Below are 14474 nucleotides of genomic sequence, written 5' to 3' on the forward strand. Positions count from 1 at the left end.
AAAGTAGGGGTAGGGTTTGGCTTACTTTAAACCAGCCCTTCATATACTGTTTAGTGTGGGTGGATTCTGAGTAGACGCACAGCAAGAAAAGCAGTTGGAAACACGGGCGATAACTTACCGTTGTTACCGTGCGATTCAAGGAGCCGTAAACACTTTGATTTAATTCTAACTGGTTGATTGTGTATTCTCTCAAGTTTAGGAAACGCGAGCTAACTTCAAAAGTAGAAAACTAATTACCATTTCTGTTTGCGGTTTAGTTTTCTCACACCTTGGCTATCTCCTTGGAACACAATAACCTTCCATTTGTGAACATTTCTGCTGTTTGCGGTTTTCTGAGTTCCATGGTACACGAGATTATGATAATTTAGAGATTACCTCAAGGGGTAAATTTACTTTTTAATGCAACTTGTGGCGTATAATGAAGAATTTTATGGCGGCAGGATTGGTCATCTCGGCTGTGAAAGTAAACTGAAGTATATCTTCGATTCCCGACCACTTATTCTCTCTACCGGACTGTGTAGAAGGGATTTAAATTTGTTCTCTCGTCAAACAGTGTATTTTCGCTATGGAGAATATGAAAGAGTTTTGTTTTACGCGGGGAAACCAGGAGTAAAATACTTCACTTGATATTCTGTCAGTATAAGGCTAAAAGTGCGATGTTAAAGAACACTTGTAGATCCGGTTTGAAGGGCCGATGGCTTTGATTTTCTAAGGAATTCTGAGCCTTATGATTTGTTGTTTCGTGCTCATTGGAATCCAGTGTTACGATAAGGCAGAATCGCCATACTTGACCGGCTTTGACAAATTATTCGTACTTCCGTAGACAAACGAGGTCCTTTTTATTTCAAAAGCGCAGGTTTTGATCAGGTATACTTCTGATCGACTTTGAGACTCGTGGAACAATTTGTTTGAGATTTGTCTTTGTATTTCCATGAGAAACTTTACATTTAGGGGAAAATGAACTATCAGTTATAGCTTACCCACGAAAATCGAACGTGGCTTACTTGGTTTGTTCGTAGCTCGCGAGCAGGACCTCATATCTTAGGGTTGAAAGATGTGCGTTTTTCCGCCCCTTGGGACAAGTCGTGGAGATAATTGACGGGGATCTGGCACTAAGAAGTGCCAGACCCCTGGCAGACCTCTCGCGACTCGCGTTGCTTTTCCGCGCCCCTCCACTCACGCGTGACTCACACGCGCCTTGCGTTTGTCTCTGTTTGCCTGTAAAACGGAAAAATTTACGCCGGTTCTGCAGCTTAGCCCCGTATATTTTCCTGTGGGCGAATAAAACCTTGTATCGAAGCGCTAAAAATGAGGGCCTGCTCGAGGCTAGTTTTTCCGTAACCAAATAATTGAAGTATTTAGTTGATTATGACGACTATTCATGCATTAAGTGCATGTAATTTAACGCGGAGAATTTGCTTGTAAATATGTTTAAATAACATAATTGTTATGCGAACAAGTTCTTTCTTCTGAGATAACAATACATCGACTCTTCTTGGGGTTAAGGTTCAGGGGCTTACCAAGGGGGTAAGGGAGGGGCAAGGATACCCTTTAACCATCCACCTCCCCAAAGAATCTACCTGGAATAAGTGAATCGTTTCCATTGCCCGATACTCCATTTGCCGGATCTCGTCGCTTGAGTATGAGCCCGCTGACCTATCAGGTGGGGCAGCAGTATAATACATATCACGTAAAGTGCGCGGAATTCGTGATCGTACCCCTTTGAAAAATCATTGCTTCGCCATTGGGAGTGAGTTAGGTTGTTTTCAACTCCATCAGCTGCAGTAGAAATTTGGTCCAGTTGCTCCTTAATTAAATATTGTCCTACGGAGACTTGATGACATTGGTCAAAGTTCTGTAATTCTTTTATTTGTCATCACGCCTTGCACGTCTGAGAAATTGACAGTGACAATGCCGTAGCCAATTAAGAGAGGCACGCTTTCCACTTTATGATTATCTTTATGATTATTCTCTTGAACAAAATGACATACAGCCGAGTCGCTGTTTTGTTTTTTTTTTTTAATAGTTTTTATTTAGATATGCAAAGAATCAACGTACAATTCCACAGGCCTTTGCAGTTTTGCGTGAAAATCACACTTACTGAAGTTTACAAAATAACATTTTTACACCTATTAACTTAAACGACCATGTACTACTTGACTAAAAAAGGATCATGGTGAGACAAATCCTTGAGCGACAGGCTTTCCTTTGATCATGTGCCCATCACGTGCCCTATAACACTCTCCATCTCTGCACACTGGGTAATCCACTGGGCAGCAATAAGTAGGCACCGCGGGCGGAGCAGGGCAACAGACCGAGTCTTGTGGACAACATCTATCGTGCTCACAGCAAGTTGCCTTGGGATGAGGGCAACACAGCTGCTCATCAAATGTCTTGCTTTTAAAAGTCAAGGTACCTGAAAGGGAATGTTGGTGCTTTTTAAAATTACATGTATCTACTTGATAGATCGGTTTCTTACAATACAGTGCAAAAAAAAAGGTTGGTCAGCGGCTTAATAGTGTAAGAAGAAGTAAAATTAATGTTTTGCATCTCATTTGTTTTGTAACGGTCCAAAATTAGCTACCAGGGCCAGAAACGCGCGGACAACGGCTACTAGAAACAAAACGAATATGAACTTCCTCTCTTTAGATAAAAACATCATCTTTAGTAACCAGAAAGAGTACAAGGATTACAAAAGAGGTTTCGTTTTTCATAACTCATTAGATGAGTGAGCTGACTGGCAAGTCTGCTAAAAGAAATGGCACATTGTCCAAGAAACTAACATGATTTTAGCTAACGTAAAGAAGCACGAGTGTGAGCAGCTCTTTCTTACACTGACGGAAATTTCCTAAATTACGACAAGGCGTTGTCAAATTTCACTTTCACAGTCAAGTATTGGTGCTGTAAGTCACGGGAGAAGCATGGACCCGGATGTGAAATATTCTTGTTCATAACGTGAATTAACGACTCTTCTTGCGATGTGCAACTTGAAATTACCAAGAAAATGGCTTTCCAACACATTGATGGATTTCAAAGCGTACAACCAGAAGTCACAGTCGTCTGAAACGCCTGCGTCTCGTCGCTCGAAGGACACTGGCCGCGGCCATTACTCTGAAGGAAGCAAACCGGAACTTCTTTCTATCTCTAATTTTGAAATTTAACTCACCTTTGCAGCAAGTCTCTTGGGTGTTGCTAGCACAACAGGCTGACGCTCGAGAGTCACAAGACTGTGGATATGGCTGGGAGCAGCTGCATCCACTTCTAACGATGTTGGCGTCTTCCATACACCGAGCAGTAGCTTGCTTACACCACAGCGAAACTGTAAGGTCATCACCGGCCGCCTTCCAGTATTGACGCACGACAAGCTTTGAAAATGTTGTGAACTGAGCAAATACCGGTCCGCCAAAAGTGAATGACATGTCAACCATGACATTCTGTACGGGACAGCAAAGACTCGCAAAGGTTGGAATCACTTTCTGTGCGTCAGCAATAGCCGTCTTCAAGCTTATATCCAATAGCTCTTCTATCTGCCCTTCAGTGAGGCAGGGGACGCTAGAGCAGTTACATGGAACATTCCATTTGGTCACAGGGCCGTTGATGAACTTGTTATAATCTGCTCCGATTGATGCAAACACCGCTGGTGCTTCCTTTTTCTGCATGTTGTAGCCGATACCAATGGTTTTAATGCCTTTTGTATCAAGATACACGCACTCTTTTTTGCCTTCATGCCGTGTTATCATAGGCTTTGGATCGCATGTTTCACCTCGAAAGCCTTGAAATAAGGCAAATGAGTACAGGAGCAGTATGATCGCATTTTTAAAATTCATGTTTCCGCGTTCGGAGATATTGTCGGGCAAGTATTCGTTTGTAAAGGATCAATGAATTTCCTGAGCCAACCTTTTCGTTTCGTTGACTTTATAACACGTGGTATGTCACGCTAGTCTCGTGTTTTGGTTATGGGGGGTCTGGTTACAAAACGAATGTCACGCACTGACATACAGAGAACCAACGAATATTTCAGAAAATGTTTAGACGAGGTTAATCATTTTAAAAGAGAACACTGCAGAGATGGGGGAACTCACTTCAGTGAGTGGTAATATCGTAAGGAATTTTTTTTCCACTATTTTATTCACACTAATTCCAAGTACAACAACATTGAAAATTATTTTTCATTTTATTTGTCGCAGTGTAGTTTGACTAAATGTTGTCTAAAAATGCTACAATGCTTATTAAGTTCTTACTGCCTTAGTTGCGATATTGATGGAAGGTCGCAGCGCAAAATCGTGAAAAAGGAAGATAACCGAAAGCACGAACGAAGTCAAGCACTTAGCTGGGAAAAAAGACGCGGAACCCGGCAAAATGTGATGGTAACAAACTGGCGTGGTAAGTGCAGTTAGGCATGAAGGTATTGGAAACTGTCACAGACCGCAAACATGCGTGCATTAAATCACAGCGTGAAAAAAGGCCTGTATAACGGGTGACGAGCTTTCTAGCCTTCAATGGTTGTGATCCAACCAGTCCTTTCTCATCTTAGCGCCTTTGGCATGATGCATACTTGAACAGGTGGACAAAGATTTATTACGCCGTCGACCAAACTGTCCTTGGCGCTTTTCGTCTGCTTTATACCTAGCGTCTCTACATCTGTGGAGCTATCTTCACGTGAACCGAGTTTCAGTACACTTTCTTCATAAACGTCAGGTGTGTACTTGAGAACTAAGGATACATCTACCAAACCGGGTTCTGAAATGATAAAATAGAGGAAAGTAGAGACATAGTCACGAATATACCGACCGGTGCAGTGGGTTATTCAGCGTAATCAATAAAATGCATTATCAATAACGTGGAATTTGGCACAGGCACTTCCACAGATTTGTTCTTCGTTTCTTGTTTTCCTGGTTGTAACTGTAATTTGGAGTTCATATTTTTATGGAGGGAGGAAAACTGCAGAAACCGTAGATAAACCCACGCGGCAAGAATGAGAACCAATGAAAAAAACTCATCCCACATGTGACATCACCCCAAGAAATCGAACCCAGTTTCACAGAGGTGAGGGGCAAACATTTCTTGGTTCTGGATAGGACTAGGCTTTCGCGGGAGCGTGAAAAATGGCGGGGGTCAGGATTGACAACCGCCACAACGATCGTTAGTCGTTCGCCCGCTGTGTCACTGCCTGCACTAACAGTGGGCATTGAGTATGCTATCCTTGATTCAAATAACGACAAGATGGCGACAGTTTACCTGACCATGCCGAGTGCGACAAAATGACAGTCGTGGCAAGTCGCTGCTTCGCTGGAGAAAGCACGTGGATATCGTCACGTTTGGGAATAAACCAATGACACCTCAGATCAGGAAACACAACCTGTAAATAGACCGATTCTGGTTAGCCTTCACCTTTCACAGATAAAGTAAAACCTGTGTCGGTGTCGAAGAAGTACGGATGGTGATTTACAAGGGAGATTGTTTCAACCCCTTATGCCCTAATATCAGTGAACATATTCTCCATACTGTTCTGCATAAATTTTCTTAGGTGCTGACAAGGAGAATTTATTTAACAATGAACAATGAAGAGCGTCTTTGATTAGTAATCATTGTTTCTCCTTAGGTTTCTAAATTTTCCCTATCCAAACTTCCAAACTTGTTAAAAAATCCCGTAAAAGAAACAACGAAAAAAACCACACTAGATGTTTTCCCCTTTTTATTTTATGGCGTCATCACACCTCCCGTCAATCCGGGTCTTTTTATTTTTAAACTGTCAATCAATAACAAACTCAGTAACATAACTTCCGGTAGAACTAACTTCCGCTTCGCTCTTTTATTTTTCTTAAATTCTTTTAGAAAACGAAAGAACAGAAAATAAGCCTTATCAATCATTTCCTTTATTCTCCTGACCTTAATGTGTGATTCAGAGGTGATATTGTAAGGAGAAATTACGCTCTTAGGGTTCAAGGGGTTACAAATTCCTATCTTCACGTAGTCCGCCATCATAATTAGAGAGATTTAGTACCGCGTTTACGTGAAACGTGAACGCCATTTTTTCGCGTTTGCGTGTTGCACTTTGCCCTCTCTACGTGAAAGTAACCTATTTCGCGTTTACCGTGTACGTAAGATTTTCTTTTCTTTTTCTCTCACCGAGTGGAATCAATTGCCGGAAAAGGGCACCAATACTATTCCTTGTAAGTCATACAAGGGCGCCTTCAAATCCACCATGACGTGAGCTTACACGAAGCTAAAGCTATTTTATAGGAAAATTCATTACTTGACGGCGGAATTCCGCATTTCAAAATTGCACGCGAAGACCGATATCACACGAATCGCAAAGCGATGAGTGCGATTTCGGTTTTCTAGAGCAATTTAAAGTGGAATTCATGAGTCAAGTAATGGATTTTCCTTGAATCGCATAATTGAATAAAATTAAAAAAAAAAAGAAAGAAAACAGCATTACTTATAGTTGTTATGTATGCATAGATGCGAAGCAATGTCACTTAACCTCGTTTTTAACTCGCGATTCCACGCTAACCTCCTTGCTTCGTTAACCAATCAGAATGGGAGATTTTGTTCAGTAATGCGATTCTACGTGAAACGTGAAAGGGTAAGCTGACGTTTGCCGTTTCACACAAGGCTCAGGGCCTCATTCTTTCCCGCGCGCTAAGACACGCACGTGCGGATAATGAAGGCCTGGTCGCAAGCTCGTTTGACTACAAAGTAACACTCACCTGCACTCTAACTTTTCTCGCATCAGGGACGTTCTCCAACATAGCTTCAACATTGATACCCAGTGTTAGGCCAGCAGAAAAGCAAAGGGGATTATCCGAACTTCCGCGGGGTTCATTTAGTACTGCAGATGCCTGGCTCAGGCTAGAGTGCAATTCTAACCATGGGACTTCATGAGAAAGCATGATAGATTGAACATAATCCACAACTCCGGACGGATTTGTTATGTTGGACTCGAAGAAACCGGGAAACGAAACTACCTCTGCGCAGAAAGCATCCGTGTTGATGTTCTCTGTGTTGATGAAGTTGGAGAAGGTTTTTATTCTGGTTAAAAATGATTCCCAAACTTGTAACATGGAATTTAGGTTTCTCTCGTTAGTTCGACTAGATCGCTGTGTGACTAAGATCTGTAACGCATGTGCAATGAGTCTTAATTGTCGAAGAAGGAAGATTTGCTGAGAACTCAAACCAGTAAAGGTATGTTCAACACGATACGATGTCGACAGGATGCTTTCAACCAGGGATTTGAGACCAGAACTTTGATGAGTACACAGAGCCGCTGGAACAGTCCACATATTGTCTTGTTGAGCCTGAACGATCATCAGCTTGCATTGGAGATAAAGGCAAAGACATTCTGCATCGGCGCTAAGCCGTGAATCAATGCTCTTTACGTGTTTAAGGTCTTGAATGGCTGTTTTCAATATTTGTTGTTTGTTTACTAGCTTAAGTGATGTGACGTGTTGAAGCCGCAATTGTACGCTTTCAAAGAAGCTCTTAGCAGTTTGTGATCCTGAATCGGAATGAGGAGAACAAGAAAATAAATCAAATAATTTGTGTAAGTAGCAGGTGGTGGTTAAGTCTTATAGGCCATCTGGCCTAAAACGATCATTGTTTATACATCTCCACCCGAACATTTTTTTTTTTTTTTTTCAGGTTTCCCAGGTGGTCGTCGGTAAATGTGAAAAAAATATGCCCATGGTAAATACGCCTATTTACTCTACTGGGCGGAGAAAGGCCTTGTGGAGGTTTTGCTTAAGAACACAACATAACCGAGCCGGCCTGGGCTTGAAGTTGAAGTTTGTTACCTATGTCGTCTAGCGCACTAATACCAGGCCACCGCTTCTCCCACGGTAGTGGGCGAGAACACGCATATTTAGTATCGATGAGGTGGTTATTTTTATTTTGCACGAAAAAAGGACAAGGAAAAAGGCGGAATCTGCAATAAGGATTCGAACGCAGATCAACCGTGCTTGAATGCTTTAACCATGTGGAAAGATTACCTACACATGTTTATAATCTCATACATGTTTATTCAAATTTAGATATACAAAATTTGATAAGGGAAGTTTAGAGGTTAAGCCTATGATAAAACTTCCCTGAAAGGAAAAAAAAAAAAGAAAAAAATATGTATATAACTATATACAGAATAAAAATTGAAATGAGTTTTTGTAAGTGACCTTGTCTTACCTCCTTCCTCAAACCTTTTACTATGCACATCTGAGACGCTCTTCTCGTTATCAAGATGCGGGACGAGGTCGGGTTGACTGTCCCGCAAATAAGCGTAATGTCGAGTGGTGTGATCTGGGAACATAGCTAACATTGTGGGACTTTTGGCTGTAGCGTTAAACACGAGGATAAGAATTGCAACGTAAGCTGGATCATCGATGGATGGCTCTGGGGTGGCAAAAAATGGATGGGTAGAAAGAAGTTCTGGTACAAGCGAGGAAGCAATATGTTGATGCTTTTCACCCAAAAACTTGGAACACCTGATTAAGAAAATGACAGAAAAAAAGTTATTTTTAATTCTCTCTTTAAAGTAAAATTGATACTCAGTGAAGGTAGGCAGCTATCAATGAATGCTGTCTTTCGTGTGATAATTGAAGAAGGCCAATCTACCAGTCGTTCAAACTTAACGACAAGAGAGCGCCAATTTTTCGGTCATTTTTGTTACAACCGCCTACTTTATGTCAGGCTTCCAAATGTTCCTCTTCATCTACTAACCCTTTGACCCCCACTTTCTCCTTAAAATATTACCCCTGGTTCAAACAATAAGGTCATGGGAATAAAGGATATGATCGCCAACGAAAGAAGCTTTTGATTGTCAAAGAAATTCTCCTGTCAGCACCCTGGAAAATGTATAGATAACAGTAAAGAGAATATGCATACTGATGTTAGGGTGTAAAGGGTTAAACAAATAGATTCCCTGTTGCCGTGTGTCTGTTCAGTAACAGATCTCAGATAACTTCAAAATGTGGTAAGAACAAAAAAGTGGTACACGAGGCACAGCCGAAGCACAGACGAGGTACAGCCGAGGCACAGACGAGGAACAGCCGAGGAACAGCCGAGGCACAGACGAGGAACAGCCGAGGAACAGCCGAGGCACAAACGAGGCGCAGACGAGGCGCAGCCGAGTGTGTCACTGAAGTTCTTAACAGATTTTGACGTCCTCTGTGATCAACTACCGTACAGAGCCATAGCAACAAGGAATATACTTGTTTATAAAAGAAAAGGCAAAATACTGTTAATGGTGACGTTATCTACGCGTTTGTCCTCCAATGGATCATAAGTCACAACCAATCAAAAAGTGTGTGTAATTAAGCTTGTTATATACCAAGTAATAGATAGCGGGTAGCGTGGGCAATCAGACTGCAGCATTTGTAAAAGAACGCCTGTAGATTTATACGAATATACAAATGAAAAGCACTGCTAACTGTAGATGTACAGTTACCTCCAGATGGACGATTTATCCTGAGGATATTTTGACAGGTTTCCAAGCAACGCGTGAATGGCAGCGTGAAGACACGCCCTTGTGGCGAACACACAGTGACATAACAACTCACGCACAGCCTCTCGGGTATCCCCCGAGAAATCCTCCAGGACACCGAGGAGCGTCTCCAATTGGTCCTCACGCAGCTGAATGTGCTGGCTGATTTTCCGCAAGCTGTTGATAGCACTGAGCCGGACGCTTTCTATCTCATCATTCATCATGTCTGCCAGGAAGTCTAAGGACTGCACAGCGAAAGATGAATTGCGATAGGCCAGCTCACAAAGAGAATCCACAGCCGCGGAACGTACCTCCATGAATTCGTCTTCCAGCCCGTGCACAAACGCGCCGCACGCCCCGCTGCTCATCAGACTGACGCCCTCCGGGTCGATTTCAGGTTCAGGGGCCTTGTCACCCCATGTGCGCCCCGTGCTCCACCCGCCGCCATCTGCTCCCCCCGAGGCGTGAATCTCACGTCGCTTCTCGTGTTCCGTTTTCTTTCTCTGAATTTCAAAGACGAAAATTTGCCACTTTTTAAGAAGATCTTACATCGAGAAAAAACCGAAGGAAAACCGCTCTTTGCATTTTTGTATTGCATCAGAAAAATAACAAGTTTCTGCGTTTTCAAGTAGATTGCTTGTTTTTACTCCGAGTTCTCATCGTTCAGTGACGAAGTTAACCTTCATTCAGATTGGTAGTTGCGATTTCTATGGTTTTGGTTTTTCGACGCTCATTTGAAAATTTTCTTAATAGGTAAAATGCGTTCATTCACCACTGTGACTTGCCTTAAGATGGGACATAAGCTTTTTATCCAATGTCTGCTCCAAAAACTTTTGACTAACGAGATGAAGAGAGCCAAGTAAACCGGCTGCCTCTCTGCGGACAGTCATGGACAGATCATTCACCATGTGGCAGATCTTTATAAAGGCATCGTCCACCAGGCGAACCTCATCAGATGATGGTAACTTTACAGTCCTATAGCGTGAAGAGTAACAAAATTTACAACACAATAACTATTTTAAGAAAATGAAGGAAATCATCACCACTTTGAGAAGCTATTGATTGTTCAATAAACTCTCCGTGTGAGCACCAATGTTAGGTTGTTCACCCTTCAAATCTGAAGACCTACTTGTTAATTCTCCAATCTAGCTATTAATCATTTCCTTATAAATTAGTGACGAGATTTTGGTGTTAGATCAAGATAGCAACTTCTAACTGATGAGTTTGAGCATTCTCATTACCTGTTGGCTGAATAATTGTTTTATTAAAAACGCCCCCAAGAAATTATTATTTTGTGAGAAGAAACGGTATTTTTTTAGCTCCCTTTTGATTTTAAGCTGACGCGTACGCTTACCATATTTGTAGATTATGGTATATTGGCTCATATACCATAATGGCTGAGCCAATAAAAAGTCTTGAATTGCATTATCCAATGATCCAGTTTTTAATAATGTAAGATACTACAGGGAGAAGTCACTTGTTAATCGCTTCTGGGAATTCAAGGGTTAAGGGTTAAAGGTATCTAAAGTGGACAAACCTTTCAGGATCAGCCTGACTGAAAACCCAAACTAACTTGATGGCTGCCATACGCACATCCTCATAGTCATCATTCAAAGCCAGCGACGCCTGATCATAAACCGCCATGTCCAGTTTCTGCCCTCTGTCATGCAATGTCAGCTATAAAGAAGATCAATCCATACATTCACAAAAGGATATAGTCACACACCCAGCATTCTTGTACCTTTACACTCTCAAGATCGATATATAAATTCTCTGCACTGCTTTCCATATATTCCTTTAAAACTTAAGTTCTGAGAGTTTGGTGTTAAGTTATTTCCTGGTTGATATTTTCTCATCACCTTTGTACTTCAGAATGTATTTAATTTTATATTGTAAGGGTAAATTTCTTTGTGGTCATTCTTAAGGGAGTAAGTCTATCACAGGGCTCGACACTAACTTTTCAACTTACGAGCCAAGTGGCTAGTGACATCTTAGATGTTTTTAGATATTACGACAATTTTAGTCTGTTTACTAGCCAAACTGGCTAGTGGAAATTGAAAACCACTAGCCAAAACTGAATTTCTACAAGTCTGTGGCTAGTGGGCTACCATTAGTGTCGAGCCCAGCTATCATGAAATAAGGCATTTGAGTTGTCTCCCAATCTATTTCTTGCTCAGTAAGGAACAGTTAATGAATTTACTGAATTAGTGATAATTGACACCAACCTTTTATGGATATGGAACAATTTGAATGAATTTCAACTTACCAAGGCTTGCAAAGCACTTGTTCGTACCCTGGGGTCACTGTCTTTTGCAAAACTTGCTAACAAGCTCTGTGCCACAACCTGTGGTTCAGACCCCACCTTGCTTGGGGAGCCTTCTGTTCCTTGATTCAGATGACCAATCAGACAAAGGCATCGGCAGCGTACTGAAAAATGAGGGTCCTTAAGATGCTTCGAAGAAAAAGAAAAAGCAAATATGTGTCAGGCTGAACAAAGTATAGTAACACTTGTTCAAAATAAATCTGTACAGGAACCCAATCATTTGCACAGTGGAACCTAGGCATTGCTTAGTCCGACAAATTTGTACATTTTTTTATGGCTTAATAAATATAAAAAGCAGATGGCAGCATTCATGGGCTACAAATATTGCCTAGCCTTTTTCTTTCTTTAAATGAGTAACATGAACTATCTTATAAAACTGTTTTCTAGCAAAAGAGATCCCCTCTCACTGATAAATAACACAACCAATGCCAAATAGGAATAGGTAAGGAAGGTAACTTTTAATATATACTAATTCCTTTTGAGTCTTGCAATAATTTAGATTAAAAATGTCCCAGTCGTGTAATTCCATGCTCTCTTGTCTCATATTTGTGATAAAATTTTTCACAGGTTGTACCTCAATGGCACTCTTCTCAATGTGGTGGACAATCTTTGCCTAGACGGAGAAGAACGGCAGGTGTGTTAAATCATTTGTTTTTAAACTACTGTAATGTTGATGAAGATGATGATTATATAATTTCTTGGCTAAAAAAATTACAAATTATTTTGACGTAATAATACTTGACCAGAAGTGATTAACATGTAACTTCTCCCTTTAATATCCATACATTATCCAGCAAACAGGTGACGAGAATTCTAAAACTTATCAGACAGAAGTTGGTCTTGATCTATCAACACTGCCAATCCTAACAGTATGCAGGACGCGTGTCATATATGAACTTTGTAATGGGCCTTGCTCACCACAGAGTCTCTGTGGCTCTGCGGTAGAGAATGTAAGTGCAAAATCTGAAGGTCTTAGGTTCCATCCGTTGTGGGGAGACTCAGAATTTTTCCTTTGCCCCACTCTCACAACAAGACAAAAAAACATCTTTCTCTATTTCTTTACTAAGCTCAAACTTTCCATCTTTCTTACTAAATATTTACATCAAATTCTTGTAACTAATTTACAAGGAAACTAGTAGCAGCTTGAAGGGAGAATTAACAATCATATCTTGGAAGTTTAAGGGGTTAGTTTCATTGGCTTGCCATAATAACATCCTACCTCCTCATCAAAAAGTCTTCCAAGTCTTAAGAGAGTATCGAATATTTGAGAGCATACTTTGTGAGAATCTGCCAGGAAAATAGAAAAAACAGAAACTACTTTCATTTATCAGTATTGGGGTTGTTTCTTGAGGTTATACCACATATTTTTCCAGTGTCCAGGAGTTATCAGGGTTTTTGGTGTTGATCAGTTCGCTTTGTCATTTTTTGGCCAATAAAATAAGATATTGAGGTATTACAGTCACCTTATATCTCGTGACGTAAACATCCAAAATTTACATGTAAGAATGCAGTATAGCTGTGTAAAGGGTATGAGTTATTTTACAGTTTTTTGGCAACTTTCAAGTGATGATGTTGTGTTTTTTGCTATTTTGCACAATGTTACCATTCTTGAAGCTCCAGTGTTCATGATAAAGTTCATCTTCTTTTGTGAGCTTTGTGAGCTTGGGAGATGCAAATAACAAAGTATTCAAAGGCAGTTGAGCCCATTACTTTTCATACATCTATTGAATACTCTAGCAATAAGTTGCTAGGAGACATGGCGAGCTTTAATTAAAGACAATTGTATACAGATGAGGCCACATTGACCTGTCTGCAGGATATGGCTAAATTTTTCCTTACACACCATGCATTTTACATGGCAGAATTGCCTCACCATGCACTAGACCACTTCAAATTCTGTCATACTCTGCAGACTAGTCTGTTGATAGTCAACTCTTTCAAGTAAACAACTCAAATATAGCAGACCCAGGGAAATGGAAAGCTGCACGTCTTACCTCTAGCACTGGTCCATTGCCCAACCCAAGCCCCATTCCCCTGTTAAATTCCTGTTCTTCCAGCCATGGTAAATGACTGTACACTTCTACCAGTAAACATCTTGTCCATCACTTCTATCAAGTAACACTTTGCTACAACCAAAACTTTTACCTTTAGTCCTGTCTTCATCCTTTACGTTTAGTAGTTTGATTAACTCTTCAGCGATCGCCTGGACATTGACTCCGGGAAATCTAGTCACACTTCCAAGCAAAGAAATAACTTTCACCCTAACAGCAGCGTCTTCAGTATGGTAAAACCTCTCCCACAAAGATCTAATGGCGAATTCCACAACTTCTAGCGACTCTAAAGGAAGCTCTTTTTCGAGATCTACAAGAGTTTGAAGGATTTCTTGTTGAGTAGAGAACTGTGACAGTTCAAATGCAAGCCTCTTGGAAGCATCGAGAGCTTGTCGACTCCTCTTCAATTTCAAAACTGGCTGATTTTGAGTGCCATAATCTAGAGTCTCTACCGGCTTTTCTTCCACGACAGTGGTGGAATAGTCGGGGCTTGATCTCTTCATGGCTTTGATCGTTTGAGATATTTAAGCACGTTCAGGTGAGTAACATAGAGATAACAAAAACCCAAGTTCGGGCGCCATGATGGATATGCTGAAACCTCAGTCTGGTGCAACCGAGGAAGTAC

General features: G+C 41.0%; 2 protein-coding genes across 2 annotated transcripts; both read right to left on the reverse strand.

Moving 5' to 3' along the window:
* Positions 1–2004: 2004 nt before the first annotated feature.
* LOC111320768 (putative T4-type lysozyme 1) lies at positions 2005–3924 on the reverse strand. The gene is made up of 2 exons (XM_022923459.2): positions 3167–3924; positions 2005–2416 (listed from the first exon to the last, which is right to left on the reverse strand). The coding sequence occupies exons 1-2, from the start codon at positions 3825–3827 to the stop codon at positions 2172–2174; spliced, it is 906 nt and encodes a 301-aa protein (XP_022779194.2). The 5' UTR covers positions 3828–3924; the 3' UTR covers positions 2005–2171.
* A 231-nt stretch (positions 3925–4155) lies between these two features.
* LOC111320765 (integrator complex subunit 4) lies at positions 4156–14457 on the reverse strand. Its single transcript, XM_022923454.2, has 11 exons — positions 13944–14457; positions 13018–13085; positions 12373–12411; positions 11742–11927; positions 11013–11152; positions 10261–10450; positions 9440–9978; positions 8179–8477; positions 6714–7501; positions 5239–5359; positions 4156–4740 (listed from the first exon to the last, which is right to left on the reverse strand). The coding sequence occupies exons 1-11, from the start codon at positions 14350–14352 to the stop codon at positions 4526–4528; spliced, it is 2994 nt and encodes a 997-aa protein (XP_022779189.2). The 5' UTR covers positions 14353–14457; the 3' UTR covers positions 4156–4525.
* Positions 14458–14474: the final 17 nt, after the last annotated feature.

The sequence above is a fragment of the Stylophora pistillata genome, chromosome 7 (genome assembly GCF_964205215.1).
Source record: "Stylophora pistillata chromosome 7, jaStyPist1.2, whole genome shotgun sequence".
In the NCBI taxonomy this organism is placed as follows: Eukaryota; Metazoa; Cnidaria; class Anthozoa; order Scleractinia; family Pocilloporidae; genus Stylophora; species Stylophora pistillata.

Excerpts from the sequence above, each read along its gene's own strand:
- LOC111320768 (XM_022923459.2), bottom strand. The coding sequence starts at position 3,827 with ATGAATTTTAAAAATGCGATCATACTGCTCCTGTACTCATTTGCCTTA. Across the intron at positions 2,417-3,166 it reads CCAAGAGACTTGCTGCAAAG|GTACCTTGACTTTTAAAAGC; the intron begins GTGAGTTAAATT and ends ATTCCCTTTCAG.
- LOC111320765 (XM_022923454.2), bottom strand. The coding sequence starts at position 14,352 with ATGAAGAGATCAAGCCCCGACTATTCCACCACTGTCGTGGAAGAAAAG. Across the intron at positions 13,086-13,943 it reads GGATGAAGACAGGACTAAAG|ATTCTCACAAAGTATGCTCT; the intron begins GTAAAAGTTTTG and ends TTTTCCTGGCAG. Across the intron at positions 11,153-11,741 it reads CAAGTGCTTTGCAAGCCTTG|CTGACATTGCATGACAGAGG; the intron begins GTAAGTTGAAAT and ends TCTTCTTTATAG.